This window comes from Oryzias latipes, chromosome 4, assembly GCF_053564925.1.
Source record: "Oryzias latipes strain Hd-rR chromosome 4, Olatipes_Hd-rR_3.1".
NCBI classification, from domain to species: Eukaryota; Metazoa; Chordata; class Actinopteri; order Beloniformes; family Adrianichthyidae; genus Oryzias; species Oryzias latipes.
The window spans coordinates 31,210,189-31,237,246 of record NC_136240.1 but is presented as its reverse complement, the minus strand read 5'-3'; the positions used below and the strand labels follow the sequence as shown (position 1 = coordinate 31,237,246).

General features: G+C 42.3%; 1 protein-coding gene across 4 annotated transcripts in view; it reads left to right on the top strand.

Moving 5' to 3' along the window:
* Positions 1-735: 735 nt before the first annotated feature.
* Positions 736-27,058, top strand: part of tmem131 (transmembrane protein 131) — a 30,438-nt gene continuing 4,115 nt past the window's right edge. For 2 of the 4 annotated variants that reach the window (XM_011474425.4, XM_011474424.4), the window contains exons 1-30: positions 736-1,102; positions 4,014-4,075; positions 4,233-4,273; positions 6,529-6,597; positions 7,552-7,672; positions 9,231-9,347; positions 9,429-9,551; positions 9,634-9,714; positions 9,785-9,935; positions 10,066-10,122; positions 10,218-10,279; positions 10,372-10,480; positions 12,582-12,690; positions 12,774-12,927; positions 13,003-13,173; positions 14,020-14,130; positions 15,176-15,310; positions 16,267-16,371; positions 17,503-17,589; positions 17,679-17,831; positions 17,925-18,000; positions 20,120-20,234; positions 20,318-20,456; positions 20,538-20,647; positions 20,730-20,802; positions 20,892-21,043; positions 21,118-21,260; positions 22,801-22,987; positions 25,224-25,409; positions 25,483-25,638. In XM_011474425.4, the coding sequence (XP_011472727.1) occupies positions 940-1,102; positions 4,014-4,075; positions 4,233-4,273; positions 6,529-6,597; positions 7,552-7,672; positions 9,231-9,347; positions 9,429-9,551; positions 9,634-9,714; positions 9,785-9,935; positions 10,066-10,122; positions 10,218-10,279; positions 10,372-10,480; positions 12,582-12,690; positions 12,774-12,927; positions 13,003-13,173; positions 14,020-14,130; positions 15,176-15,310; positions 16,267-16,371; positions 17,503-17,589; positions 17,679-17,831; positions 17,925-18,000; positions 20,120-20,234; positions 20,318-20,456; positions 20,538-20,647; positions 20,730-20,802; positions 20,892-21,043; positions 21,118-21,260; positions 22,801-22,987; positions 25,224-25,409; positions 25,483-25,638 (3,518 nt within the window). In that variant the 5' untranslated portion in view covers positions 736-939. Of the gene's footprint in view, positions 1,330-4,013; positions 4,076-4,232; positions 4,274-6,528; positions 6,598-7,551; positions 7,673-9,230; positions 9,348-9,428; positions 9,552-9,633; positions 9,715-9,784; positions 9,936-10,065; positions 10,123-10,217; positions 10,280-10,371; positions 10,481-12,581; positions 12,691-12,773; positions 12,928-13,002; positions 13,174-14,019; positions 14,131-15,175; positions 15,311-16,266; positions 16,372-17,502; positions 17,590-17,678; positions 17,832-17,924; positions 18,001-20,119; positions 20,235-20,317; positions 20,457-20,537; positions 20,648-20,729; positions 20,803-20,891; positions 21,044-21,117; positions 21,261-22,800; positions 22,988-25,223; positions 25,410-25,482; positions 25,639-27,058 lie in introns of all 4 variants that reach the window. The other 2 variants (XM_078946285.1, XM_020702646.2) reach the window with 1 other exon arrangement.

The window sequence follows — 27,058 nt, the reverse complement described above, 5'->3', positions numbered from 1 at the left end:
CGGTCTCCCTGCACAGAAATGGTGGTGGTTAGCATTGCTGGAGCAGGCGAGGTGAGGTCAACATGGTTCTCAGGGCTGGCATTGGTGGACGAGGTACAACAGACTGGACTGGCAATTGCTAGTCAGTGCAAAACTGATGTAGTAATTTTAGCTGACCTAGTCACTGCACATTCTTACCTCAGAGACATCACAGAACCATCATCATCCCCCAATTCCACCAGCACACCCCAAACTTTCTGTTCATGGAGGATAATACTCCACTACATGGTGCCAGAATTGTTAGAACTCGACTTAAGGAAGTGGGAGTACCTCATATGGTATGTCCCAGCAATGACCCCTGACCTGAACTGCAAAGAGCTCGTCTGGGACCAGGTGAAGCAGAGACTGGATGATGGCACCCAACCCAAGTGACCTGGCAGAACTGTATGTTCTTGTGGAAGAGTGGAACACCTCAGAACATCATGAGGCTAGTGTGGAGCTTCAGACGTCACTGTCAGGCTGTGATTGAGGCCGATGGTGAAAATATCCGCAAGTGACATGGTCAATTTTTGTTTTTTGAGACCATCTTTATTTTTTTTCTTCATTTTGGGGGGAATAAATATCAAACTAATGAAAATGGTGTTTCTTCTCATTCATTATTAGTAAAGGGAACTTTTACGTATGTCATTACAATTTAGACCAAACAGGAAAACATTTAAATAATGATATGCCTCACTAATTGTGTGGTGTAATTTTGTACAGTTGACGTGCGCGTGACCGCCCGTTCACGAGGAGTGACGCGGCGTCGCGCAGACGAGGAAGAGAAGCCGCAGCAGTTTTTGAAGAAGAAGAAGAGCAGGCTGCGCTCCGTCGGGCGGTGTAGCTGTTCCGCCGCCGAGCAGAGTTGTAGTTTTCTCCTCCCGGCTATGATTGACAGAGCCAGCAGAGGTTTAAACGGGCATGTCCGCGCACTGTTATCGTAAGAGAGAGATCCACGGCATGGCGAACCAAGGAGGAGCCCGGAGCAGCTGCTGCCGCCGCTTCAGGACAAGAACATCGTGTATCGGATTATTAAGATTTTTATTTATTGCTTTTATTAACGCGACGCAAGCCAATCATCAAGGTTTGTAACTTAGCGGCTATGCTAGCCGAAAGCTAACTTCCGCAGGTATTTGAAAGGAGTGGGCTGAGGTTAGCCTCTCTTCCTCTGCGGCTAACTTTATTATCGCAGCTACTCCCAAAGTACGAACCTCAAAAAAGCAGCCGACGAGGGGTTCACTCGAAACTCCAAGAAGTTTGTGTCACGTCTGTTAGCGTAGTTTAGAATGAAAGAGCCGCCATGGAGAGCAGGTATCTGTCTGTCTCTGTCTGTGTGGCCTGAAACGTTAGCTTTGCTTGTTGTCATGTTGTCATCCCTCCTTATATGGTCGGTTGGGCTAACTACAGCAGTGTCAGGCTAAAGATGTTTTTCCTTTTTCTTTTTAACTGCCCAACCTGCAAGCAAATTCGCCTCGGTGCCCAAAATGAAGAAGTGTCATTCAAAGCAGACGGCTTTGCTACATTTTGCGGGCAACCAAACCGACTTCCTCATACTAGCGTATGATGAATACTGACTGAGTGACGGAAAAAATAAGTTGGGGAGTGTAGCTTGTGAATGTGGTGATTCTGACCCTTTTACGGTTTTCAGACCCCCACCCCCCCACCCCACCGACTCTCACGGGGCCAAATGACACCCGGGTGTTATTACCAAGCGGGCAGAAGCTGTCAGATCTGCTGATGATGCGCACAGCTGTCAGCCACCACCAGCATCAGCGGAAAGCCACCTTTAATTTGTTTACAAAGCTCCAACAATTCACTCCAAAGTCTAGGTGTGGGAACTGCACCACCAAGGCAGCACAGAATAAGGAACCTGGCCAGTGGGGTGTGTTTCAAAGCTCTGGGTGTGACGTGTGCCTCCAAACAGGACAATGTTTTCTTGTTTGGCTGAAGAAACTTGCAGTTGATCTGTAGTGACTTCAGACCCACTTTGAAAATGGTGTATTTATGTTCTTGTAGCATTTTTACCATGATGGATGTCTTATATTAAGAAAATCCAGCTTAAAATTGCATTTCTGAGTATTTCCCTATTCAAATTGTTGTGAATCGGGAGCAGATGGAAGAAATGCTGTCAGAAAAAGTTTGTGGCAGTGAGGCAGAACTTACAACAGCAGCCTAATAAGGCGCTCCATTCTGATGCGCACACTTGCAGACAAATAGATCCACGTACGTCTTTGTTTTCCTCATCCGAGCTGGAATCTGGCTCAAAACTGTACGGCTGGATAGCTTCAATATTGCTCGCCACTTTCGTTGCACCGGTAATGTTAAGTTGGGGTTGTGGGTGGCTTTAAGCTAAAGTGTAAACAGATGGGTGATGGAAATTGGTCCCGCCCACAACTCGAATGCGATTTTCCTTATCAACTTCTGCCACTCTGCAGAAACTATGACCTCAAACAAACAAACAAAAAATCTTAGTTTTTTTTTCATTTAGGCTAAAAATGGCATAAGCACAGTTAACAGACCACTGGGAAAATGGAGCAAAATATGATTTGGACCTTAAAGACCAGACTAAAGTTGCCTCCTGGTATTAAGAAATAAACAAAGATCTCAAAGAAATACAACATAGATTTGTCTGGTACAACTTTCAAAGGCTTCCTGTCTCTGAGAGGTCTTGTGCGCCTTCTGTCCACATCCTCTTGTCACTCGGTCATCACTTGTGGCAGTGGCTTTAGAGTTTGACACATGGATATCTGATGAGTGAAGAAACAGCAATTAAAATATGAAAAAGACTGCTCTTATAGGTCTCTTGAAATGCAGGAGTTTTTCCTTATATTCCCTGCAGAAGGCTGTGCAGGGACGCAATGATTAAACTTGATTTCAAATCACAAGATGTGAGAGTTAGCTGGTGTCACATGAAAACTCTGCCTTTTAGTTCAGGGTTTCGTACTTTGGGGTTCCGACTTTTAAAAGGCCCCACTCCCATCATCTTTAGATCTATTGTAAAAGCATTCCCAGTGGTCTTTTAAATAGGATTGTCGTTTGTTTTTTTTTTTAGCCCACATCAAAAACATGTTGTTCTCTTGGACATAGTTCCTGCAAAGTGGAAATTCACCTCCGAGTCGTAGGCGGGATCGGTTTGTGCGCAGCAGCCCGCCCCCCTTCCCCACTCTGTTGCTGAGAGCTCGAAGCAGGGAGCTTGTGGCCCGCCCAGCGTACTTTCTATGTCACAAATAAACTCTGCTCCTGCTTCACAACGTTTTTCAATAAAAAAATACTTGAATTTTTTAAGCTTAATTTTCTTTATATACGTCTTCCATCATCAGAAAAATTACACGTTAAAAACACAATTTTCCTCAGATTGGATCTTTAAGGGGGTCACGTGACAATTAATGATACGTTGTCATATTCGTGTTGATAATAATGTGATAAAGAAGGATTCATCCCCATTTCACCCCCCAGCTCCTTCCGGCACCTTTTTTTTTTGTTTTTTGTTTTTGTTTTGAAGTGTCAGATAAAATGTCCGGTGTGGGAGCAGCCGGTTGTGGTCTCTGCAGATCCTCAGCCTGAACTATCCCTCATCTTGCCCGGCAGCTCTGCAAACACAGATTGAAGTTCAAGGAGGGAGTTATCTTTACAAGGGATGTAGGATGGTATGCTGTGATTACAAACGGATGACTTTTGCAGAAATGTATTTTCTGCACCTTCATATTTTGAAGCAGGAATGATCATTGCTGCTCTTGTGGCTGCCGGTGGATGTTTGAAAGCTGACTGTGACATTTCAAATCCATCTCTGCTTATTCTTGTATTCTGACAGCTGCTTTGCTTTGCAAATCAGTTGCTATATCTCACCTTTGGTTGGCCAATCACTAGCAGGCAAATGTCAGCATGTTAATATGAGTTTTTTTCTGTTTTTTGATTTAATATTTATAAACTTTTAGGTTTTGTAATAAGAAATAAAAATCGTTTAATAGAGACTCATCCCTGTTGTCTTTTCACAGCTTTCATTCAGTCAGACACAATTCTGGAGGTTTTACATTTTGGTGAAGGAAACCTTCTGCAGGTATTTGTCCTTTTCTCTTGTCTGAATTTAAAACAACTGTTTTATTTGAAGAAATTACAGACTGTACCCATTTTAAGAAAACCAGCTTAACAAACTTCTCAACCAACTAATGTAACATTTATCACTGACTTTCCTAATGTTTGTTATTTTTTTGCAGGCAGAGTCTGACATCGATTTTAGTTTATATCATCAACAGAGGTATGGAACGATTCTCAGACTAAAAGATCTGGCTTCAGTTTGACATCTTGAGGTTGAAGTGAAAGCTCTTGGGGATTAGTAAAGTATTCTGGAAATGGAGTGGTGGTGTGTGTTTCAGTGTGCATTGGGTCTTTATCTGCAACGTTCGATGCTGCAATGTCTGTTCCTAGAATGCAAGTAAAACGCAAAAGGAAGGAACAAAGGTGATATTGAAGCTCCTTAGTAGCCTCAGATGTCAGTTTGACAGCATGTGTCCACACTGAGGGGAATCCATAGAGGATTAGGCAACAGCATTTACAATGTAAACAAGCATGGCTGACTGCAAAATACTTTGAGAAAGTTGGATATTTACTTTTAGTATCTTAGCACTGTTTGTACTACCGGGACTTACTGCCTGGGCAGCACACTGATTTTTTTTTTTCTGCGTTTTTCTGTTCAGTTTGGTTAGATGAACTGGTGGACTGAGTGGTCCTGAACGGTGACAGCTCTTTGCCCCTGTCAGGAAGTGGGTACCGTAAAAGTGTGGTGGCTTTTGGGGACCTTTTCTCTGGACGTCACAGCTTCTCTGTTGGCACCTTTCACGTGTGATATGTCAGGGTGCAGCAGGCAGTCGGACTGCCTTGTTTATTCGGCGTGTACAAACTGTTACAAAGGTTATCTTTCGGGGTCGTGGCACGGCCACACCTCTGACAGTTTTTATGTGGGGCTGTTGACCAGGCAGTTGCACATCTCCCCCCAATAAGATTCTCCTTTTTGTGACGGGTCTGTAGTAAAGTTTGCTGTCATCAATTTAAAAACTCGACAAACTGATATGTGGAACAATTCTTTTAGTAGATGATTCCACAGTGACGTTTGGCCATGATGTCCATCTCAGGAGAAAGCTAAAGCCAACGTTTCAGCACAAACACCAAAACACCAAAGTCATTGCTTCTATAAATCCATAAAGAAAAAAACTGTAGATAAATGTCTGCATACGTCCACGATAGAAGGCGAGTTTTTAAGAACAGGATTTAGAACCAAAGGACTTCAAAGTGTCGTCATGCAGGCTATGATAAAGAGGATAATTTTTACTCGGTTTACATAAAACAACTTGTTATAATAAGGTCAGTTTTACAGGATATAGTATGCAAGAAAAAATACAGAATATGCAGGAAGTCATCACTGAAGGCTGTTTGTATAGCTGGAGACCAGCCTTCTTGTTTTCCACTCACTCCCTTTTATTCAAATGAAATATCACTCTTTACATTTCTTTATTTTCACCTAACATTAATGAAAAAAACATTTTTTCAGGCACTAAATGTAAAAGTGGAAGCATATTATGACGGGGGGGGGGGTTGAGGCTCAGACTTCGTGCTACTCCATTTACACGCTGACATTCAATACGTTAGTTCTGAAGTGCAGATTTCACAGCCTAGATCCGTTTGAATCTGACACGAAGTGTGCCGTTAGGTTAGTTAGTTAAGGGGTGAGGGTGGGGTGTGTGTGCGTGGGTGGGTGGGTGTTGGATCACTGTGCATCTCAAGGGATGGACTCCATTCTCCGTCCAGGTAACCTTACCAATGGAGCTTTATGCTGCAGTGAGTGTGTGTTTCTGTATACGGGAGGTCGGTAGTAAATGGGTCAAGTTGGTCTCCTGTGAGTGAACTGTAGAGGGGTGCTGGAGCGACTTCCGTTTGCTCTCAGAGGAAAACGATCTTTAACCTTGTCCAGCAGAGCACGGTACAATGAGGATGTGCGGTTCTCCTGCAGCTAAATGACTCGGAAGACCTCCGAGTGCCACGACTCCATTCCTGCTGAAGTTGTTTTTGCATGAGTTTTACATACACAGGCTCCCATTACACACATATGTTGTACACTAGATCTGTCAAAGAGGAGTTACTTCTGCTTGGGGCTGGCCTTGTCTATTGTTACGGTGCACCTGTTGTTAAACAGGTTTGGTGAGTCACACAATTGGGCAGGTTGCAACTCATGCTCAGAAGTTGATGCCCGCATTAGAGGAAGACGTCAGCCTAAAGAGCTACCGGGGGAAGTTCTGCTCTTATTCCAGTGGCTTGTTGTGGCTCTACATATGGAAAAATTGTTGTCCATGTGGGCGCCGGCCCGTTACTGCCTCAACTTGCTTTTGGGGAGGAAAAAACAGACATTAGCAGGAGTTTAGAGTCAGAGACTTTGCGGATAGTTTATGTGGACTTCAATATGGAAGGCTTGGTTTCCAGGCTGCTTCTGCTGCTCTCACACCTCCCTGTCTTTTCCAGCACGTCCCCCCACCGCGGGAACTGCAGACCTATACGATTTGAACCTCCAATGTTGGATTTTTATGAAAGGTAAGTTCTTTGTTTTGGTTTTTCTTCTCACACGGACCGGTTTTATTTATTTATTTTGGTCATTTGTAGTTTTTTGCTTTCTGTCAGTGTCGAGCTTTGTTATTTGCATTTACTGATGAGAAACGAACTGAAATGTGGGGCTTGGCTGCTTTAATTGCACCACTTATGAATTCCACTGAAAGCTCTTAAAGACCCACTCCGATGAAAATGGTGTTTTTGGTGTTAACATGTTCTTGTAGCTTTTTTTCTGTTGATGGATAAAGAAATAAGCTCCAAATTGCATTGCTGAGTATTGCTTTGTTCAAATCGTTGTGAATCAGGAGTAGACAAAATATACGGTTTGAAAAGGCCTGGAGATGGGACATAAAAGCTATAATCGCCATGAGCATTATTTAAAGACCTCTAGGAATGCTTTTACATGTAATTGAAGCTAAAATAAATTGTCATTAGCTTCTGGCATGCAAGACAAGATTGAAATGGTCGCAGTTTAATCTTTACATAGAAGATTAAGACTGGTTTGCATGAGTTATGCTGCAGGGAGAATCATAAAGGACACCACATTTCACATCTTTATTACCTTGGTGTTTCACACCATAACATTTTCATACCAACCGCATGCTGCTCAGGAGGCAGCAAATCAAAGACTTTATGGAGTGCCTTGAATGCTGGATTTACTAATATGGAGAGGATACGTCCGCTGAGAGACACACCTGCCTCCACAGTCTGTCTCTGTTCTCCTAAAGCCTCAGTGAAGTGACTTTTATGGCTTTTCAACTCTGCTGACCCCATCTTCTGTCTTTTTTGTTAATTTTTACCTGATTCCTTGAATAACTTTTCACGTCATTCGTCTTCCAGCGTTCTTTTGTTTGTCTTCACATTCACCTGGCCTGTTCATGACCTGTACTTGTTGTTGCAAATCTGTCTTTTTTTTTTTTTTTTTCTTCTTCTTCACAGGCCTGTTGGAATGCCAAAAATGGAGAAAGTTTATTTACATAATCCTAGCTCAGAAGAAATTAGTTTGATATCAATATCTGCAACAACAGCACATTTTCATGCTTCTTTTTTCCAGAATAGGGTAAGTCGTGTTCCTTATTTCACGTCTTTAATGAAAACAAAAACAGAAATCATTTGTTTTATATTGATTTTGTATTTTAAATGGTTCACAACAATTAAAAATACAATATTTTTCTTTCTATAAATGAGTAAACTCACGTGCTGCTGCTATCTTTTATGCTGAGCCCGGAATAAATGTGGCTAATTATAGAAATAAAAACGGCTGATAAAAATCCACATTTGTGTAGTTGTGTGAGGGCGATGTGTTGTCCTGAGAAGCTCCTCCACTTCTTGCAAACATTTGACTCAGCAGAAGATGCCGAGCTCTTTGCAGATGTGATGATGTGAGCTCTGTTAGAAGGGCTGCATGGCAGAGATTTCAGTGGTTTTTCTGCTGCAGCTCATTTGATCTCTGTTAGATTGTTCTGATAAATGTGGACTGTTTCACACGTCGTGCACACATATAAACACAGTTGAAGGTTAATCAATAAAACAATATTTACTTGTATACAACAGCTAATTTCAGATTGGGTTTTATCTTGTCTTTTTCATTTGAATGAAGACGTTCAAACGCCTAATTGGTGCTTTTAATTGCATGAATAGTTTCAGCACGTTTGTGTTACGGTGACCTAGAAGTGTAAAGACGGCGAGGTTTTTGACCAGGGCAAAAGGGAAAACGCTGTTGTGTAACGGACGCAGCCAGCAGGCTTGGCAACCAGTTGATACAACTTTTAGAATTGAAGATGAGACGTTTTGATGCAGTGTTTTTGGAGGCGACTGGAGTCCAGATCTGAAGGTTTCAGATATTTGTGTAAAAATGATCGTTGTGCGGTTCTACTTCACATGGATCTGCCGATTTACCCATAAGCCCTTTCCTACATATTCAGAAACATGTTGAGGGTGCAAAAGCTCCCAGGAAATGCACTTACTTTTCATCACAAACATTTAAATAACACATTTTTACATAAACTGTCAAATGCTGCGTGTATGTTTGAAGGGACGTTTGCTGCATTAATGTCACAGATGAATCCTTTTTCTGAATGGTAAAAAAACAAAAACTTCAGATTTTGCTTGTAAATTAATCAAGAGTTGCTCTGTGCACTTTTGATGTTAAAGTTCTTTTAATTTGGAATTTAATGCTACTTTTGTCACTAAAAATAAAAAATAAAACAACATAAAAAATTCAAAGCCTGACATAGATTTTTTAAGTTTTCTTTTGACAGAACATCTTGCGAAAAAGGATGTGTATTTTGTGTTTGTGGGAAGAATCAAATTCGTTGCCTCATTTTTGAAACATTTAGAAGCTTTTGTCCTCTGTGTGTTAATGTGGGGGAAGTGTCCTTCTTCTAAAAGCTGCTTTTGTAACTCGATCGCGTTGCTGCAAATCCACATTTTAAGGAAAAACTGACAAACTACAGTAGCTAGGTAAAAAACAAAAAGTTAACAACATGGAGCTGTCATGTCGTGAAAGCGGCAGAGCTTTAGGGTCAGGTGGAAGAGGAAAGTAAGCGTCATCTTCGGCCCCATTTGTAAATGTCTATTCAACAGAAAAAAGTCAAATCTTCTCTTTTCTTTTCTAGATAATCCCCCCAGGAGGAAACACATCATTTGATGTTGTTTTTCTTGCTCGTGCTGTTGGGAATGTAGAAAACACTTTATTTATTAATACATCAAATCACGGAGTGTTTACATACCAGGTAAAGTATTCAGAGCTGCTTTTGAAAAAGTGCTATTTCGGGTGTCATGCATGTGTGACTTACACTCCTTTTAACGTAAAGGTTTTCGGGGTGGGCGTCCCTAACCCCTACAGACTGCGGCCCTTCATTGGTGCCCGGGTCCCAGTGAACAGCAGTTTTTCACCTCTGATAAACATCCACAACCCGTACAGCGAACCCCTGCAGGTAATTGGGAGTTTATCGATGTGCAAAAATCTGCAACACTTGCTTTTGTTCATGTCGAGGTGTGTGGGGTCTTTCCCTCCAGGTTGTAGAGATGTACTCCAGCGGTGGAGATCTGCACCTGGAGCTTCCCACGGGCCAACAAGGAGGTGCCGGGAAGTTATGGGTAAGTTGCTTCTCGAGGCAGTTTCATCTCAAAAGGGGCGGAGCAACATAGGGAATCTCCTGATCTTCAGGAAATTCCTCCGTTCGAGACAAAGGGAGTCATGAGGGCCAGCTTCTCGTCGAGAGACGTGGACAACCACACAGCTTTCATCAGGATCAAAACCAATGCTCCCAGTGAAGACCAGTTCATTATCCTCCCTGTGGAGGTGGAGGTCACATCAGGTGTGCTTTTTTATTTCTTTCTCTGTCTTACAGACGTATTCAAACAGAAGAAAAGCAGTGCTAATATTTTTAATGCAGAATGTGGGCGATCTGATCACATCTTTCTTTTTTTTTTTTTTTCTTTTTGCAGCCCCGGGCATTTACTCCTCCACAGAGATGCTTGACTTTGGTACCCTTCGATCACAAGGTGTGCACCAATAAAACAGGCGACATTTTTACGCTTTGGTAAAAACGTGTCCTTTAACTGACTTTCTGCTTCTTCTCTACAACCCGGTGGTGCAGATCGCCCAAAACTACTCAACCTTCACCTTTTAAATTCAGGAGCAAAAGACGTTCCAATTACAGTGAGTATCCTGAAGGCGTTGAACCTGTTCACCCTCTTTTTTCTTTTTCTTTTTAACGTGTCAGTTAATTTTCTTTTGTCTGTGCTTCTCAGAGCGTCCGCACGACTCCATCAAATGAAGCGGTCGCTGTAGAATTCAAAGCAGTGACACTCAAAGCAGGAGAGAGTAGATACACCAAAGTTGCAAGTATTAGTTTCGACGGTAAGTGGTGTTGCCTTTGGCTGTTTTCTTTTCCTTAAAAGGTTTTTTGTGAAGCGCTTATGACTAATTTGTGTTTGATTTGTAAGATGGAGAGTTTAAAGTCCCATTCTGATCATTCTGGATCTGTTTTCATTGGATTCCCAGTGGTCTTTTAATTGTGATGATGCTGTTTTTAGTCAAAATAAAAAAATAAAAACTGTCGTTTTCTAAGACATAGTTTCTGCAGAGTGGTGGTAATTGATTAGAAATTCTCCTTTGAGCTGTGGGTGGGACCACTGGCACGGACTAAGCCCGCCCCACTTCCAGTTTTCCCTTTATTTACACGCTCCACTGCTAGCTTAAAGCTCCTAACAACCCCAACCTGCAACAAAAATAGCGAGCAATAGAGGAGCTATCCAGCCGTACAGCAATACATGATAAGATGTCAGCTTGGATGAGGAAAACAAAGACGCACATGGAATTATTTCTCTACAAGTGAATGCATCAGAATGGAGCAGAGCAGGGAGTTTGTGGCAGCTCTTGTAACTTTTCTAAATGCAATTTCAAGCCTAATTTTTTTATCTCCTCCATCATCAGAAAAATGCCACTAGAACATGTTAAAAACACGAAAAACACTTTTTTTTTTTTAATCAAAGAGGGTCTTTTAGGCAAAATGCTGAATAGGGGCCAATATAAAATGTTCTCTAAATGAAAGAGGAGTTGACATTTTCTATGCAAAACAGCTCCGACTTAATACATGATTCAGTGGATCAGGCCTGTAGAGAGACTGCATTAGTGTGTGATGTTTTTATGCATTATGGCATAGACCAGGGGTCGGGAACCTTTTTGGCCAAGAGAGCCATAAATGCCACATATTTTGAAATGTAATTTCGAAAGAGCCATACAATAATGTAGTGTCCCTTCCCCACACTGAGGCACGGAGACTTAACCTCTTTTAAAGTTCTTTATTCCGATTACTGCAGACCGCAACAAACGCCATTCAATTAATTCAGCAACTCCTGAATCTCTCCCGCCGACACGAGAGCGCTTCTCCCAACTTTATATTCCCCTGCTCCCGCTGCAGCCCTCCCATTTCCCTTATTCGGCCCATAGCTGAACCCCATTGGTCCAAACTACCTAACAACAGGCTGAGCGACAGAACTGAGGGCCAATCAGATCTCTGCTTGACGCGTTCAATGAACTCCAGAACTTTTAACGCGGCCCAACAGCCATCCAACTCAGTCCGTGACAATTTGTTTAAAACTAAATATACAAATGAATGTGTGCATTTGATTTAATTTCAACATTTTTAAAGTACAGTGTTTTTAAAGTTTTTAAAGTCTGTGGATTCTTTTTAATAACATTGTTATTCTGTTGCTAATAAATGATGAGTATTTCTAGTGGTAGTTTTGCTGATTGTCTAGTCTGGTTGGTTGATTGATAGGTGGTGAGTTTATGCTTCATGCAGGCGTTGAGACTTAAAACGTGATTGTAGGTCTGAATGTTCTGTAGATGTGACAAAGACTGCTCACATGCAGACGCGGAGCCAAACACACTCACACGCTGCAGTGAGTGACGGGCAGCGGGTTTTACGTTTTTACAATCCCTGCGCGATTCACCTGCTGCCTGTCCCCCCCCCTGCTTTCTTCCTCTAACATCCCGTCCCCGCATCTGCGCGCTCTTTCTCAGAGACGGGAGCGCGTAGTTTTAGGCACGTCAATTCACAAGTTTCCAGCTGGTACAAACTCTGTGAAATAATAGATAATAGTAACTGATAGCGCTGGCGCAGATTTCTCTCTCTAAGCACTGCTACTACTGCGCGCCTCTGGCATCGCATCGCGCCCGAGAAGGACTGGTCTAATGAAAAAAAAAACTATAATTAAAGATTTGTCTGCGAGCCACATGTGACCATCAAAAGAGCCATATATGGCTCGCGAGCCATAGGTTCCCGACCCCTGGCATAGACAGTAGGTGGACCACAGCCTGTGGAATCTGCTGACTTTGCAGATGTAATCCTGAAAGAAGGCCACAGTTGCCCCACTAATTAAAACTATGTCCTCTTGAGAAGCTTTGGTGAAACCTTTTCTTTGAAAAAATCCCTCTTTTTCCCTCTTATCTGCAGCTTCCAAAGCGAGAACAGCCTATCAGTTTTCTGGAAAAATAACCGTTAAAGCAAAAGAGAAGAGCTACCCAAAGCTTGAAATCCCATACCAGGCTGAGGTTTTAGACGGGTGAGTCATTTTATTCATATTCTCAGAGAGAAAGGAAAGGATTTAATGTGTAACCGTGTTCTTTTTTTCTTCAATTTTTGCAGCTACCTGGGCTTTGACCACACAGCTACGCTGTTCCACATCAGGGACAGCCCTGTAGACCCTGTGAGCAGACCTGTCTTCCTCACCAATGCCTTTGGGTTTGCGATCCAGATACACAACGTGTCTCTCTCTGAAGAGGCCAAAACCATGTTCAGCGTAAGTTTTAAGCAGAAGGAGCCCCTGCTGCTTTCCAGCACCAAACCGTTCTCACCGTCTGTCCCGCTGCTGCAGGTGCAGAACTTCAGCACGCCCATCCTCATCCCTGCACACGACTCCCGGAACGTCTTCTCCCTCCTCTTCAGGCCAGTGCGGCCCTCCATCCACATAGACAGCAATATCTTGCTCATCACTAACGCATCCAAGTTTCATCTGCCGGTTCGGGCTTACACCGGCTTCTTGGAGGTAAGTTTGTGTTTGAGTAGCAGCTTTACAATTAGCAACTATTCTTGTTGCTCTTCAGTTCACACACCATTTTTTTAAGACAAGAGCAGATGCATTTCCTTCAGTTGCTTTGCTTCATCGACGTTTGATTCATATTTTAGAGCTTCTGTTGGCAGGAAAGCCGTCACTGATACTGCTTGTTGTACATTTCTTAGCCCCTTTATTGCTTAGATTGGTGTTTGCCCAGTCGTCCACAAACACTCACCCACTCAGTCAAGCTTTTGCTATTTGCTGACTTTTTTTCTCTCATTCCAACTTTGATAAGCAGAGTTCAAACAGAAAACTCAGACAAAACCACATCCAAAGAGAACCTGACCGAGTCTTTGCTCTAAACTTTAAGCAGCACCTCTGCTGATGTCGGAACTTTTCCATTTCTGATCTCCTTCATTGTATTCTGAATTGCTTTGAAAAAAATGTGTAATCAGTTGTAAAAGAAGAGCTTAAAATCAGATTTTTTTTTGAGTCTTAATGGGAGTATGGGGATAAATATGAGCTTCAAGTAGCCTCCTGTGGTTTAAACCCACCTCTGCTCAAAGCATAATGACAGTTCTCTGGCTCCCGTAGGTTTGTAGAGTTGGGTAAATGCAGCATCGTGACATTATTCATCCAAACTCTAGAACTGTGCTGTAGTCTTCCCCTTTTTACCGGAAAAGGGCTCCGGTGCTTCATTGACGGGCTCTGCTCTGCTCTGAGTCATCAGTTTTAGTTGTGCTACATACTGCTGCTAGTTTCACAATTAAAACGTTTGCAAAGAACATCTCGAGGAGGAAGTGTCGGTGTCATTCAGTGTCTTCTCGTTGTGAACAGCCCCTGGTCCTGCCACCCAGCCTGAAGGAGAACTTGCTGGACTTTGGTGTCCGCAGCGCGACAGACACCAGCAGCATCGTTTTTGTGGTGGTCAACAGCAACCCGATAGAGGTAAAGGGTTACACCTGCGACCAGAGTATGTATGTCCAGCAGGCGCTACCCACTGCCCTTGCTGCCCCCTTTTCACTCCCCATCAGTCACTACTTGCCCCCGCCCTCACAGACACCCCCCCTCCCCCTTTGCCACCCCGGTCAGAGCTGAATCTGGGTTGTCGAGACAAATTAATAAAAAAACAAAAAAAAAAAACTTTTTTTTCAAAATGTCAGCTTTTCTATGTGTTCTATCTACATAGCAACCATTTTGTTTTTTTGGTTACCAAAGGGTGACAAACATGTCATTTTTTGAAAGAACGCCAATGGTGTTCAAAACTGTAACTTGTATTTCCAGCATTTTCTTCCCAAGATGCTTCCAATCAACGCTCGGGGAGCTAAGAGGCGATAGATCAAAATCCCTAGGAGTTTAAAGTTGTAGCTGACACTAACGTTTTTTTTTTTAAATCAAAATGGCGGTCTCTTTCCAGGGTCAAATGTCAATGTAACTTCTGTTCTGTGGTTGTAGAATTAACAGGCTGCATGTATATGACATTTTAGTAAAATCGCTTGAACAAAATTTTCTTTTCCCATATTGGGAGAAAATTTGAAAACACAAAATAGCTGCCAAGCCGTTGGTTCTGTGACCATCCCATAATAATTAAAAAAAATTCCTTGGGATATCCACGACGCGTGTTTTGGTTGAGTTGGTGGATTTCAAACGATACATTTTTTTGAGCCCCTTAAGAGATTTTGGCCCCCATTTTTTTTCTATGGTTTCTTCCCCTTTGATGTCATCATTTTTTTTTTTGTTAAAATTTCGCCAAAGGGCACGGTAAGAATCTAATCTCTAATTGAAAAGAACAGCTCAGCCCTATTTTTGCCCGGCATGGTTTTTTCCGTTGTAATAAGGAACTTTTGCAAATTTTCCAGGATGCTTCTTACTTGTGCTTTATTTGTTTAGTCTTTTTTCTTAACTACATATTAGTCTGTTGCAACATGAACCTTTTGGGTAATGTTAGAAGAAAAGGACTTGTGCTAACACTTCAGTAACTTGTGTCTTCCAGCTGGAGATAAAGTCCTGGATGGTTACAGGGGAAAGTCTTTCCATGGAGCTGCTGAAGACCGAGACGGGAAACACGACAGCGGCCCTGAATCAACTTCACGAGCTGCAGAACGCTTCGGGCTCCCATCACAGAGCTGTAAGATTTCCTCACATCACTGCCGTGTTGCTTAACAAGCACACACAGCTTTGTTGACAGAACTAGGAATGAATTTGAGGTGGGGCTTTTCCAGGCGGTGTCACCATGATTAGCCTCATTATCTCAGTCTTAAAGTTGTGGAAAGCTTCTACTCCATTCTGACTACAAACATCCTCCCACCTGACCACGCCCGGATTCTGACAGTCAAAGTGGTGCGTTTGCTGCCGTGGCAGTTCCTGTCTTCAAAAACCCACAGCTAATATACCATAATGCTGTTCCAACTCTGATATGTGGACAATGTTCTGATGAAATATAACTACAGGAATTCCTACAGATGATGTGAGCTGATGTACATTGAAAGAGATCTTCTGGAAGTGAGAAGCTTTGAGGAGGAATTTCTTCACTTAACCTGTCCTGAAGATGTCACCTGGACAGGGCGGGGCCACATTCTGTGCAACTGATTCAAATATGGATAAACCTTTAAGAAAAGAAACTTTATTTCCTTATTTATCTGCAGCAGCATTCTGGTGTTAGTCTTTGCCGCAGGCTGCTTGCCTTTGACGATGCCGTCAGTAAAATAGAAAGTTTTGCTGGTAACTGCTCTTAAAGTTGAATTAACTAATATTTCTAATAGCTTTAATAAGTCATTTTATCTTGTTTTTTTTGTTTCCAAAAAAATATTTCATGTAGAGAAGATTAATCTTTAGAATAAACAAAAGAAGGAACTGAAATTTTTCCTCCCTTTTCAAATTTAATTTCGATGAAAGTTTCCCAAAGAAAAGATGAATCCTTCCTCATTTTTGTAAAAGTCTTAACGGTTTTTCAAAGTAAAAGCAGCAGAAGAGACATTTGAATGTCTGTCTAAAAAAACACTCCAATCAAACATCTCAAAAGTGATGATTGAGGGGAAACGGTTTTCCCTCCTTTCTGAAAGGACAACCTTTGGGTGTTTTCAGGTGATTTTAGCCTCAGGCTACTACGCAGCATTCAGAGTGACGTTGGTGGCAAAGAGGCTGGAGGGCGTGTATGATGGAGCCATACACATCACAACAGATTATGAGGTATGTCAGATGATGTGCAGGTTTTTAAGCCTTGTGCGATCCTAACACTGTTTACTCCCATTGTCCTAAGAGTTGAAAATGACCCACCCTACCAATGCCCTGAAATAAAGCAGCTTAAGTGAATGTATCTATAGTCCATGATGAAACAATCTATCACTTGTGAATTCCATGTCAATCATATTTTAGTTACACCATATAAAAAGACAGTAACTTTTTTTTATCACACAAACCGTCATAAGTTTTCTCTGACACGCTAAAGGTTTATTATGGATAATATATAAAAGTAATTACGTCTGATTTGGTTATATTCAAAGGAGAAATGCAGTCAACAACTGGAATTCTGTTGTCACTATTTTCATTCATCCATTCATTCAATTTTACTAGTATAGCCCAAAATCACAACAACAGTCGTCCCCGACTTTGGGCACTACGCATAAAACATATGGTCATTAAACACTTTAAAAGTTAAACCAGGTCGAACTTCGACCAGTCAGGGACTGGGATTTGTGCCCAGACTGATTTATTTCATACATCGGAATAGAGCTGTGAAAGAAAACTCCTGGAGCAAAATTCACCCGATTTGCCCCGCTTCAACATTTCCCACCGAGCCTCTTCCATCTGTAGACGGGCGCTAGTAAACAGTAGAAAAAGAAAAGAATAAGAAGCCCATCCCTGCTTGACCAGTGTGAACACCATAGGCTTAAGGCGCATACCAGGACTTTCATCAAATGCCCAGTGTGTACATAGCTTAACAGTTTGACATTATTTGTGTATATGACTATAATTGTACTAATGCAAGTGTTTGTGTGACCGTGTTTTATGTTTTTAATTTTGAACGTTTTTCAGGTTTTCAAATACTTTTCTAGTTCACGGGGGAAAATCCGTGTACCCTAGTGGTGTACAGCCTTCATAGAAGTATCACTTTTTCTAATGATGGAGTCCCTTCAGGAAAAGTCGTAACATTTCAAGTTGGAAAAGGAAACGTTAAGGCATTTTATTCTACAGGATGTCTTTTTTGTTGTTAGTTTGGTAGTAGGTCACTTTTTACCCGCAGGACAACACAAGGCCTGAAAGGGAAACTACAGTATTTGTGAAATCACCTTTACACCTGACTGCCTTGCGCCTCCTCAGATATTAACCATCCCAGTGAAAGCCGTCATTGCAGTGGGAACTTTAAACAGCTTTCCCAAACACATCATACTGCCGCCTTCATTTCCAGTGAGTGGCGTCACATTTTACACCCAGACCGCCTGATCTGCCTGGAATCTGAATGCAATTCCTCGTCCCCCTTTTGTTTCCTCCTCCAGGGAAAGATCGTCCATCAGAGCCTCAGCATCCAGAACTCTTTCACTCAGAAGGTGAGGCTGCAGCAGATCCGTTCACTCACTGAGGACCTTCGCTTTTACTACAAACGGCTTCGCAGCAACAAAGATGAGCTGGAGCCCAGACGCAAGTCAAAGGTACAAAACCTGGTTTGGACAAAATCTGCAATTTTTGTCTTGGTAGAGGTAACCCTATTTTCATTTCTCCTTTGTTTTTGTTTTTTTCCATAGGTTGCAAATATTTATTTTGATGCCGGCTTGCAGTGTGGTGATCACTGTTATGTGGGCCTGCCTTTTGTGCTTAAATGTAAGTTTTGGTTATGTTTCTGTGGGTGTGTGTGTGTTCTCTCTGCTGCGCGTCGACACCATTGCAGCTTTGCTGCGCTGATGAATGATTCCAGATCGGGTCGTTTTTCAACCCCATCAATTATATTTCTCTTTTCTTAGAGTGGAGCATAAAGCTGCGTTCACAACGTAACTCGTGCGTCAGGGGCGACCAGTTTCAATGCCAAGTCAATGTACAGACGCGATCAGAGGTCCTGTGTTGCGATTTCAGCATCGGACGCAGAACGTCAGTCTGGCAGCGGTGTGGTTTAGGCGGCGCTAGTTTTCGTCATCGTGGCACTTTGGGTAATCAAAAATCTGAACTTTGGCAAAGAAGACGCTTTGCATCTACCAATTAGTGACTCTGCTTTGGCCTATGATGTGTTGATGACGCGATCAGCGGGTGGAGTCCAAAACCAGCATGGAGGCGAATCTGATCATTCTCCTGAACTTTGTAATATTTCTTTTTCCATCGAGACCAGAACAAAAAGATCATCTAATTTTTCCCTTACCTTTTATTTTTCCCTCCTCGGACGGCAGCAAGTCCTCAAACTAGGTCACAGAGAGACGGAAGTAGCGCTAAAAGCGAAGATGGTGAAGCTCACCGTACTGGGAGAGTCTCTGAATGATGTCATCAACCCAGACATAGAGACATGTTTACCGATGATTTTGTAGAATTCTTCAAAATTGATCTCTCAACGTAGTCTGTGTCTTTCATGTATTGTAGATGAGATATACAGTCAATGCTTCCATGTTGCAAAGAGGCTAATAACTTTAGGCGGTAGCTCCTCCCACACGCGTCTGATCACATTTTTGGGTGTCAAGCAGCAAATTTGAGGCATCCGATGCGATGTTGGTGCACGGATCTGGGGTCTGTGCAGCATAAAGCTCACATGCAGAGAGGATATATGTGAATATTAAAGAGATTTATCTGGATTATTCAACTTAAAAAGCTGGACAATGTCAGAAATTCTGAAAGAAATTCTGAAAGATAAACTTTTTTTTAAAATCTTAAACCCTTTTTAAAAAATTGTTGATTAGGACAACTGTTTTTTTTCAAAGCTTTTATTTTTTTTCATACTTTAAAAGTAGTTCTAACTTTTAAACATTGCCGTGTTTGTATTTATTTCTGGATTTTCTCTTTTATTTAATACAACAGAAATATTTGATTTAAGGGTTAAAGAGGCATTTATTTAGAAGAAGGTTGTGTGACTCAGGTGACTCAGGTGTATCTCCAGGTGAGATCACAGTTTGATTGTTTGATTTCCTCCACCCCCTCAGATATCTGCCTTCACAAACAAAACTGGCAGTTGGTAACCGTATATTTTGGCCATCATGCCTCACCAGCAGCTGCCTCAGACTTTTGTTAAAAACTACTGTATTGACACCTGGAGGGAGTGCATTTTGGCAAAGACGGACCATATGGAGGGGCTGGGATTTGTTAGTGCGCTGTCCTTTTTATTCTTTTCTCCCAAAGCAACAGGGCAGAGTTTGAAAGTGTTGTCATGTCTCAGGAAGGTGATGGGAAGTTACCAGGGCTGCACGTTCGAAGTCAAACGAGAAAAACCTGTTTAAAGGAAGGGGGCTGAAGCGAAACGAGCCACACAGCTGCAGGTCTCTACAGATTAATTAGACCCTTAACTCTGCTCATTCCTATGAGCAAAGAGGAGGTGGGTGCACAAACGAAGAAAGCGCAGTAAACTCGTTGAATTTTACCTTCCTGATTCGTTGCTGCAGCTTTGGTTAAAATAACTGAATGTTGCTCTGCTGTTGTGAAAGAGGCTGGAATTACCTGCTTTACTTCAGTTGGGAGTCAAAATGAGGAAGAAATAGTTTCCATGATGAAAGTTGAGATGATTGTGAAAGAACGTGTGGTTATATAAGATGATACCTGTGCATGGTCTCATTCTCAGTGCTTCAGGTTTTCTTTTTCTGTGTTTGTTCAGGTGATAAAGATCCCACAAAAATGCAGCAAAATGAATCCTTTCTATGCCTTTACAGCCTCTTTGCTAGAGTCAGGTGGAAATCCAGGTTTAAATTGAGAACATGCTGAAGCTAAATGTGACGTGTTAAAGAATGAACCCCCTTTTTGTTCTCTACAGCTGACTTGAAGCCCCACGGGTTGGCACTACAGGAGGATATCTGGGATGCCGATGTAGATCTTCACCAGAAACTCCTGAAGCGCTGGAAGGAGCTCAAAGAGCGCTCTGGACACAAGTGAGCGCATTCCTCTCCGTAACGCCGAGCTGACTTTGGTTGATCCTCTCGGCCGTTTTAACGTTTTGTGTTTGTCACCTAAGGATTGAAGCAGTGTTTGAGGTCAACACAGACCTCCAGAAGAATGTGCAAGCCAGAGTAACGGCCCATTTGATCTGGCCCTCGCTGGTCAACTCCTCACAGCAAATCACCTTCCCCCTAACCAACACAAAAAGCTCCTCCGTGAGTGCGGCCGCCAAGATGTCCTCCTGCATGCACGCATTCATGCAAATGTGCAACTTCAAAGCGTTTCTGTTTCTGCAGGATGAGGAGGTGATTCTGCAGAACCCTGCAGACGTCCCGATCTACGTCCAGGTTCTTCCCTTGGCTCTGCTGCCCAACCCGTCTGTGTTCTCTGGAAAGCTGGCAGACAGGTCAGACATCTGCTAAATCAGGGGCGCTCTTTCATCCATTTTTTCGCTGCTCAAACTTACCTCCTTCATCTTTGTTCTCCAGGTTCCCTTCAGGAAATTTGTCCAACATCAATATTGATGTAGACACCCTGGAGTTCCAGGTTCACAGAAATCAGGTGAGTGCTCTTTTCATTGCTGTTTCAAATCCTACTTTTTATCTGCGTTTGTGAAATCATTTTCCTGTGGTTGTGTGATCTGTTTGCAGACTTCTGTGGTAAAGAGCAGCACGGGGTTTGTGGAAGGTTCCACCAGACCGTTTGTGTACAACCTCCTCCTGCAGCCCGGAGAAGTCAAATCCCTCAGTGTGAGGTTCACTCCTGTCAGGAACCACAGCGTCTCCTCGCTCCTCATAGTCCGGTAACGGCTTCACTTCCAAAGCAAAGGCCCCTCTTTTAGAAAACATCTTCTGAAGCTGTGTGTTTCCTGTTTAGGAACAACCTGACTGTGATCGACACCATAGTGCTTCATGGACGAGGCACAACCGAGAGCCTGAAGGTTGGGGGGAAGCCCCCAGGTCCCGGCAGCTCGCTGAGGTTCAAGATGACTGAAGCGCTGCTGAAAGACTGTGCAGACAGTGAGCTCTTTCTTTTTTTTTTTTTTTTTGCTGCACAGTCAAATAAGTTCAGATGTGTGTCCTGTTCATGACCAGATAAAATCTAGAAACGAATCGACTGGTATCATGTTGTTTACCTGGCCTGCATGCAGACCTTTAATCTGCGTTTCATCTGGCCCAGCTGTCACATGGTCTGTCATTTCTGCTGCTGTGTTGCTCATCAAGGTGAAGAATGTCAGAGTTCAGTGCTGCTTCAGAGGAGTTTTCATCCAACAGGAGTTTGGAGGAGCAGAGGAAAGGCAGGAAAATAACAAAGCAAACTTTCTATCATCAGCTTTCAGGTTCAGGGGTCTTCGTTCTGACTTGACTAAATTCAGGTTTGGTTTGGTTGTACACTAGATTGCCGTCTGATCTGTCCTCACAGAAATTAAACTGGTGATCCATGAGGGTAAATATGGTGTCTATCTACCCTTTGTTGCTAGAACTGGTTCAGCTCTTCATAGGAAGCTTTCATTGGTTCAGAATTGTCTTTGAGAGTGTTTTTCCTCTAGAAGCTCATGTGTTACACACCGACAGGTGGCACCCTGTTACTGTCGTTCACATCCCAAACTGTGTACCTTTGTTTGTCATGGGAGTAAAGTTCTGAAAATAATCTGCTAAATGTCATTTTTATGGTTTACAATAATTATAGATGTTTTAATTGTGTAAAACTACACACTTCATACACTTTTAACTCTTTTTCTCAGACAGACATCCGCATTTTCACCACTTTCTATCTTTTATAAAGAAAAGAAGTTCATTATTGTAAAAAGAAAATAAATACCTGGTTGGTGTCTAATATTCGTATACATTTCGCAACCTCAACAAATTCTGCATAGGAGACACGCCATGGAGATTGATTGACAGTGATATCCGGCCAATCAGGATGCAGAACACAATTGTGAAACTGTGAAATGGCTAAGGACCACTGTGCAACTAATATTACCTAAAAGAAACAGTGGATTGACTTTTTCTTTATCGAAATGATCCATTAACTGTTTGGCACAATGTTAAACATGTCCCTCCTGCAGATTCTGTCTTGCATCCTCCCTCATTTAGAACAATGGCGGGTTTATTTCACTTATTGGTCATATCTCCATGAGGTTCGCTCATCGCTTCTTACTCCATTTATGTAACGACAAACAGCCCATCATCAGTCACAGTTTTCACCATATGAGCAGCATTGCCGTCTTTAGGACAGACTTGTGACGTGTAGGACTGTCAAACAGCAGCTAACTGAGGGAATCATTTGCTCTTTGCAGCCACGTTTGTAGAAAGCAGCAGTTAACTTGAAGGGACCTGAGGTTTTTACTTATTTGCTCTGTTTTAATGGCAAAGTTATTGCATTTCAAAACATTTTCTGTGAAACAATCACGTGAGTCTTGGGGAAAAAATGTGAAATTGTTAAACCTGAATGAAAAGAGTTCTTGTGGTGAACCCAAAATGGCAGGTTTTTTAATGTGTAAAAGTTTAGTTCTTTCTTTCCTAAACCCTTATCTTTTTATTCTGTTCTCTTGTCCAGAGTCAAAAGTCAAAGAGCCAAACTTCACCCTGAAAAGAACCTTCAGAGTGGAAAACACAGGGCTGCTCCCCATCACCATCAGATCAGCAGAAATCAACGGGCAGACTTGTGAGGGATATGGATTCAAAGTTCTCAACTGTCAGGAGTTTGCACTGGAACCAAACTCCTCTAAAGACCTTATTATACTGTAAGTGACCAAATCCACATGAAACGGGCAAACCTCAGATCCTTCATGGTTGGAGACAATATAGAGGTTTTATATTCAGTGATGCTGAAGTCTCAGTTTTCCTCCTGAGTTTGTGCAGAAGTGTATCCATACTCGGTGTTTTGTTTTTAGAAATTTCCCGCCTACAGAACCTTTAGACAAACCAACGGCGTGTCGATAATGTGACTGAAAAGAAGGTCATTGGCTTAAACTGACAGGTACATGTCAGCTAACACAGCACACCTGAAATCTTTGGCTAGTATTTGCTTTAGGACGAGTGAACCTGCAGGAACGCTGTCCTGCTACGGAGACCTTTAAATCAGAAGCATTTCAGTCTGATGACTCAGGTTTTTGTTGTCAACACGAACTGGCTCTGCACAGTTTACATGCACTACTTCAAAGGTTAAAAGCATTTGTGTTGACTCCCACTGCAGGAGCAGGAACGTTCCTGTTCCAGTCCTCTTTGGTGTAGCCAGAATGTTGCAAATCATGAAACTAGTGGTAAAAACATGACTTTTTATTTTTCTTTTCTTTCTTTGAATCCTGACATTTGTAGTCAAGATTAACAAACAAAAATGTGTTTTAGTTTTCTCTGAAAGTGGAGCCATGAGGCTAATTCTATATATCATTTACAGATAACCCTGAAAAGTTGGGATTACAACTCCAACAAAGAAAAATGGAGAAAAAGTTTCCAGAAAACCTAATCAGATGATTGAAACAGTCTGGAAACTCTGCGTTCTTCTGTTTATTACATGTTTTTGTGAATTAGGTGTTTACATGCTGGTGACTGGTAATATTCCACTTGGGATGGCTTAATCAGTTTTGACGAGCTGGCTGAGAATTGGACTGAAAGATTCTCATTCCTCTGTCTGGGCCTGAGCAGCCCAACTTCTGCAAAGAGGGATAAGTCTAGTTCCAGGAAATCTTTGCCGCAATTTTTCTGCAAAGTTCAGGACATGACCACACCTCATTTCACTGTCCATTCATCTCTGCGTGAATTGGAGCGAGACCGTCCTTTTCATTACACCTAGCTGAGTCAACACGAGGAGAGAAGAAGCTAGACGAGTTGGTTTTAAGACTGTTTATACTTTTTAAAAACAGACTTTTTGCTCCAAATTCAAATGTGATTTGTATGCATATATGCAGCAGGAAATGCTGCTTTCTTCAAGTGTTCAACATGTAAACTTTGCAGGAGTGCAAGAAGGATGAAGAAGAAAATATGAAAATAAATTCAAATCCCCAGTAGAAAAAATAAGATGCAATATAGTATTAATAGAAAAGGTCAAATATATGACACATAATAGATCAAATAAGTAAGGGTTAATGATCCACAATGAGCGTCAATTCTGATAATGCACACTTTGAAGGCCATTAACCCGCTCATACCATGGTCAATTACAAAAGAAATAAATATTCAATCAGTTTTTCGTACTTAATATTCTTATTTGTATGGTTTAGATCGCATTTTTTCCACAAAAGCAGATTATTTTTTACGTTAACATGACAACACACCGCTTAGCTGGCACCGATCTCGACTGCAGCAGCAAAGAAAAGCTAAGCTGATGGTCACGATGGGTTGAATAAAGCATCAGCTCAGACAGAAAGTTCTCCTCTTGCCGCTTGTTTCTGTCCAGATGAGGAAGCTAAAGTTTGTTTTAAAGAAGCCAGCGCAGCGATATAGAAAATTTCAGCTGCGTGACCGGAACTTCTTTTTTAGGTGTGCAATATCACTGTGGATTATCACTTTTTGATTCACACCCAGCAGCCAATCAGAATTGAGTATTCACCCGGACCGTGGTATAAAGAGGTGTAAACGGTGGGACAGAAGTGGCAGCTTTACAACTGACAAAACTGAAGTGAAGTTGGATCTTGACAAGTTTCCTTATTGTTTTTGAAGTCTGCAAATGCTTTGTCCCAAATGTTAAGAACAGAAAATGCAGCCAAATAAAAAATCTTCACTTCCTTTGTTGATTGAAGTGTTTTGACTTTCCCTAAGGCCTTTCTTTAGGTTAGATTTGACATTTTATTTTCTTGCGTGGCTTTTTACAAATAGAAATGTAAAGTTTAGTATGACACGAGAGACAGGAAAACATGGTTGCTTATTTATTTTAAAACAGTCCTTTGTCAAAGGCCACACAGTTCTAAATTAACCCCCCCACACAAACATTTGATCATTTCCCTCCATCATGAGGATCACAGAGACTTCCTGTGCTTTCAGGTTTACACCCGACTTCACTTCGTCACGAGTGATCAGGGAGCTAAAGCTGGTGACCGATGGGGGCTCAGAGTTTGTGTTTGTCCTGAACGCCTCGTTGCCCTACCACATGCTGGGTGCATGCGCCGAGACTCTTCCCAGGCCAGACTGGGAGCTGGAGCTGCACATCATCGTGTCCGTCATCATGAGGTGAGAGCGGCGCCACGGCGGCATCGCCACCCTTAAGGTCAGCCTGACCAACGGGCCGTCTCTGTCTCTGCAGCTGCATGTTTCTGCTGGTGATTGCCACGGCCTACCTGGAAGCTCAGAGCATTTGGGAGCCCTTCAAGAGACGCGTGTCTGTGGAGCCCAGCACCTGCTTGGAGACGGGGAAGCCCTTTAACCTCAGGGAGATCGTGCAGATCGACGGTGATTCAAAGTAAGTGCACTGTGGAAAAACACCAAACTGGAGTCTACAAATAAAAGTTTGAATTATGTTTTTTATAATTCTTGAAGCAAAAACCGTTAGAGGAATTCAAAAGTTGCTCAAACATTGGCTTGATGCTGGTCCCAGATCTGGCAACCTGCTTGTTTTCCAGGTGCGTTTAGTCAATCGGGATCTGGAATCACCTGATGGAGTTGGTCAGTAACAGAGAAGGCAGATTGTGTCTCTGCAGGGATCAGATGGAAGAGCGGGACTCCTAACGGATCAAAGCTAAAATGCTTCGACTTGAAGCTTCACTTTAGCATCACTCTTTTTACTCTGTTAACACGGAAAAACAAAAAATGACAGGACGAGGACGAGGGGAAGACTTTCCTTTCAAAATAATGGTTCAGAGTATTTTCTAATAGGAAGGGGGTGATGGAGAAAGTCCTGAGCAGTTTGGTTATTCAAAGATAATCCAGTGTTTGTCGCACTGTAAAAAAAAAAACGGGGTGCATACAGGCTCCATAGACGATCAGTACTCCAGAAGACTCCTTCCAGGAGGAGTTTTTGAGGAGTGTGTGAATGAATGAATGAAGCCTCATTTGTCACGTGCAGAATCCACACAGGTCAACATTGCAATAAAATACTTTTGTAGAACCTGAAAAAGACAAAAAGGGGGAAAAAAACAAAGTTATTTGACTTAAAGGGGTTTGTTTGACTTCCACTGTGAAAGCTTTTAGCGCGTTTAGCTCTGAGCGAAACCACGTGATTAGAGCAGACATAGATACAGAACCTAAACACAGATAAGACGGAGCAGTCTACATCTTAAGTGTGTGCTTCTGTGCACATACAGCCGTCTGTCCGTGCTTTAGTGCTGAGAAAAACTCTGAAAGATTTACTCCAAAAATCAATAACCGTGGATATGAAGCAGCCTGAGAGAGGGAGAGCACCGTCCTGTCCAGTGTCAGCTGCTGATGGATGCCTTCCTGTTTTTACCTTATGTGGCTGTGAAATCGCTCCTTATCAGCCGTCTTCCTCTGCGTTTGCTTTGTTAACCTGAAGGGAGCAGCTACATCTTTATTGGGGCACTTTGAATTTGTTTCGCTTTGCTTTGCAGCTGCTAGTTTTAGCTCCAGTGTTTGCATTCTTTTGACTGCCCTAACTCCTCAACCATTCGCTCAATCATGTAAATCCAGTGGATTCGGTGAAAAGCACTGATATGCAACACTTTAGGGCAGTGAAGTGTTTACGGAGTCAACATAAAACACCGATTCTGTCGAGAATAATGGCGGCTTTGAGCCGCTATGCATAACTTCACGAGAATCTGTTGTGATTACTGCACAAACGGTGAGAGTTGCTGTAGTTCAGTGTTTGTTGTTTCTCAGTCCCCGGTGACATCTGTGGTGTTACCGGGTGTTATTTTGGTGCATTG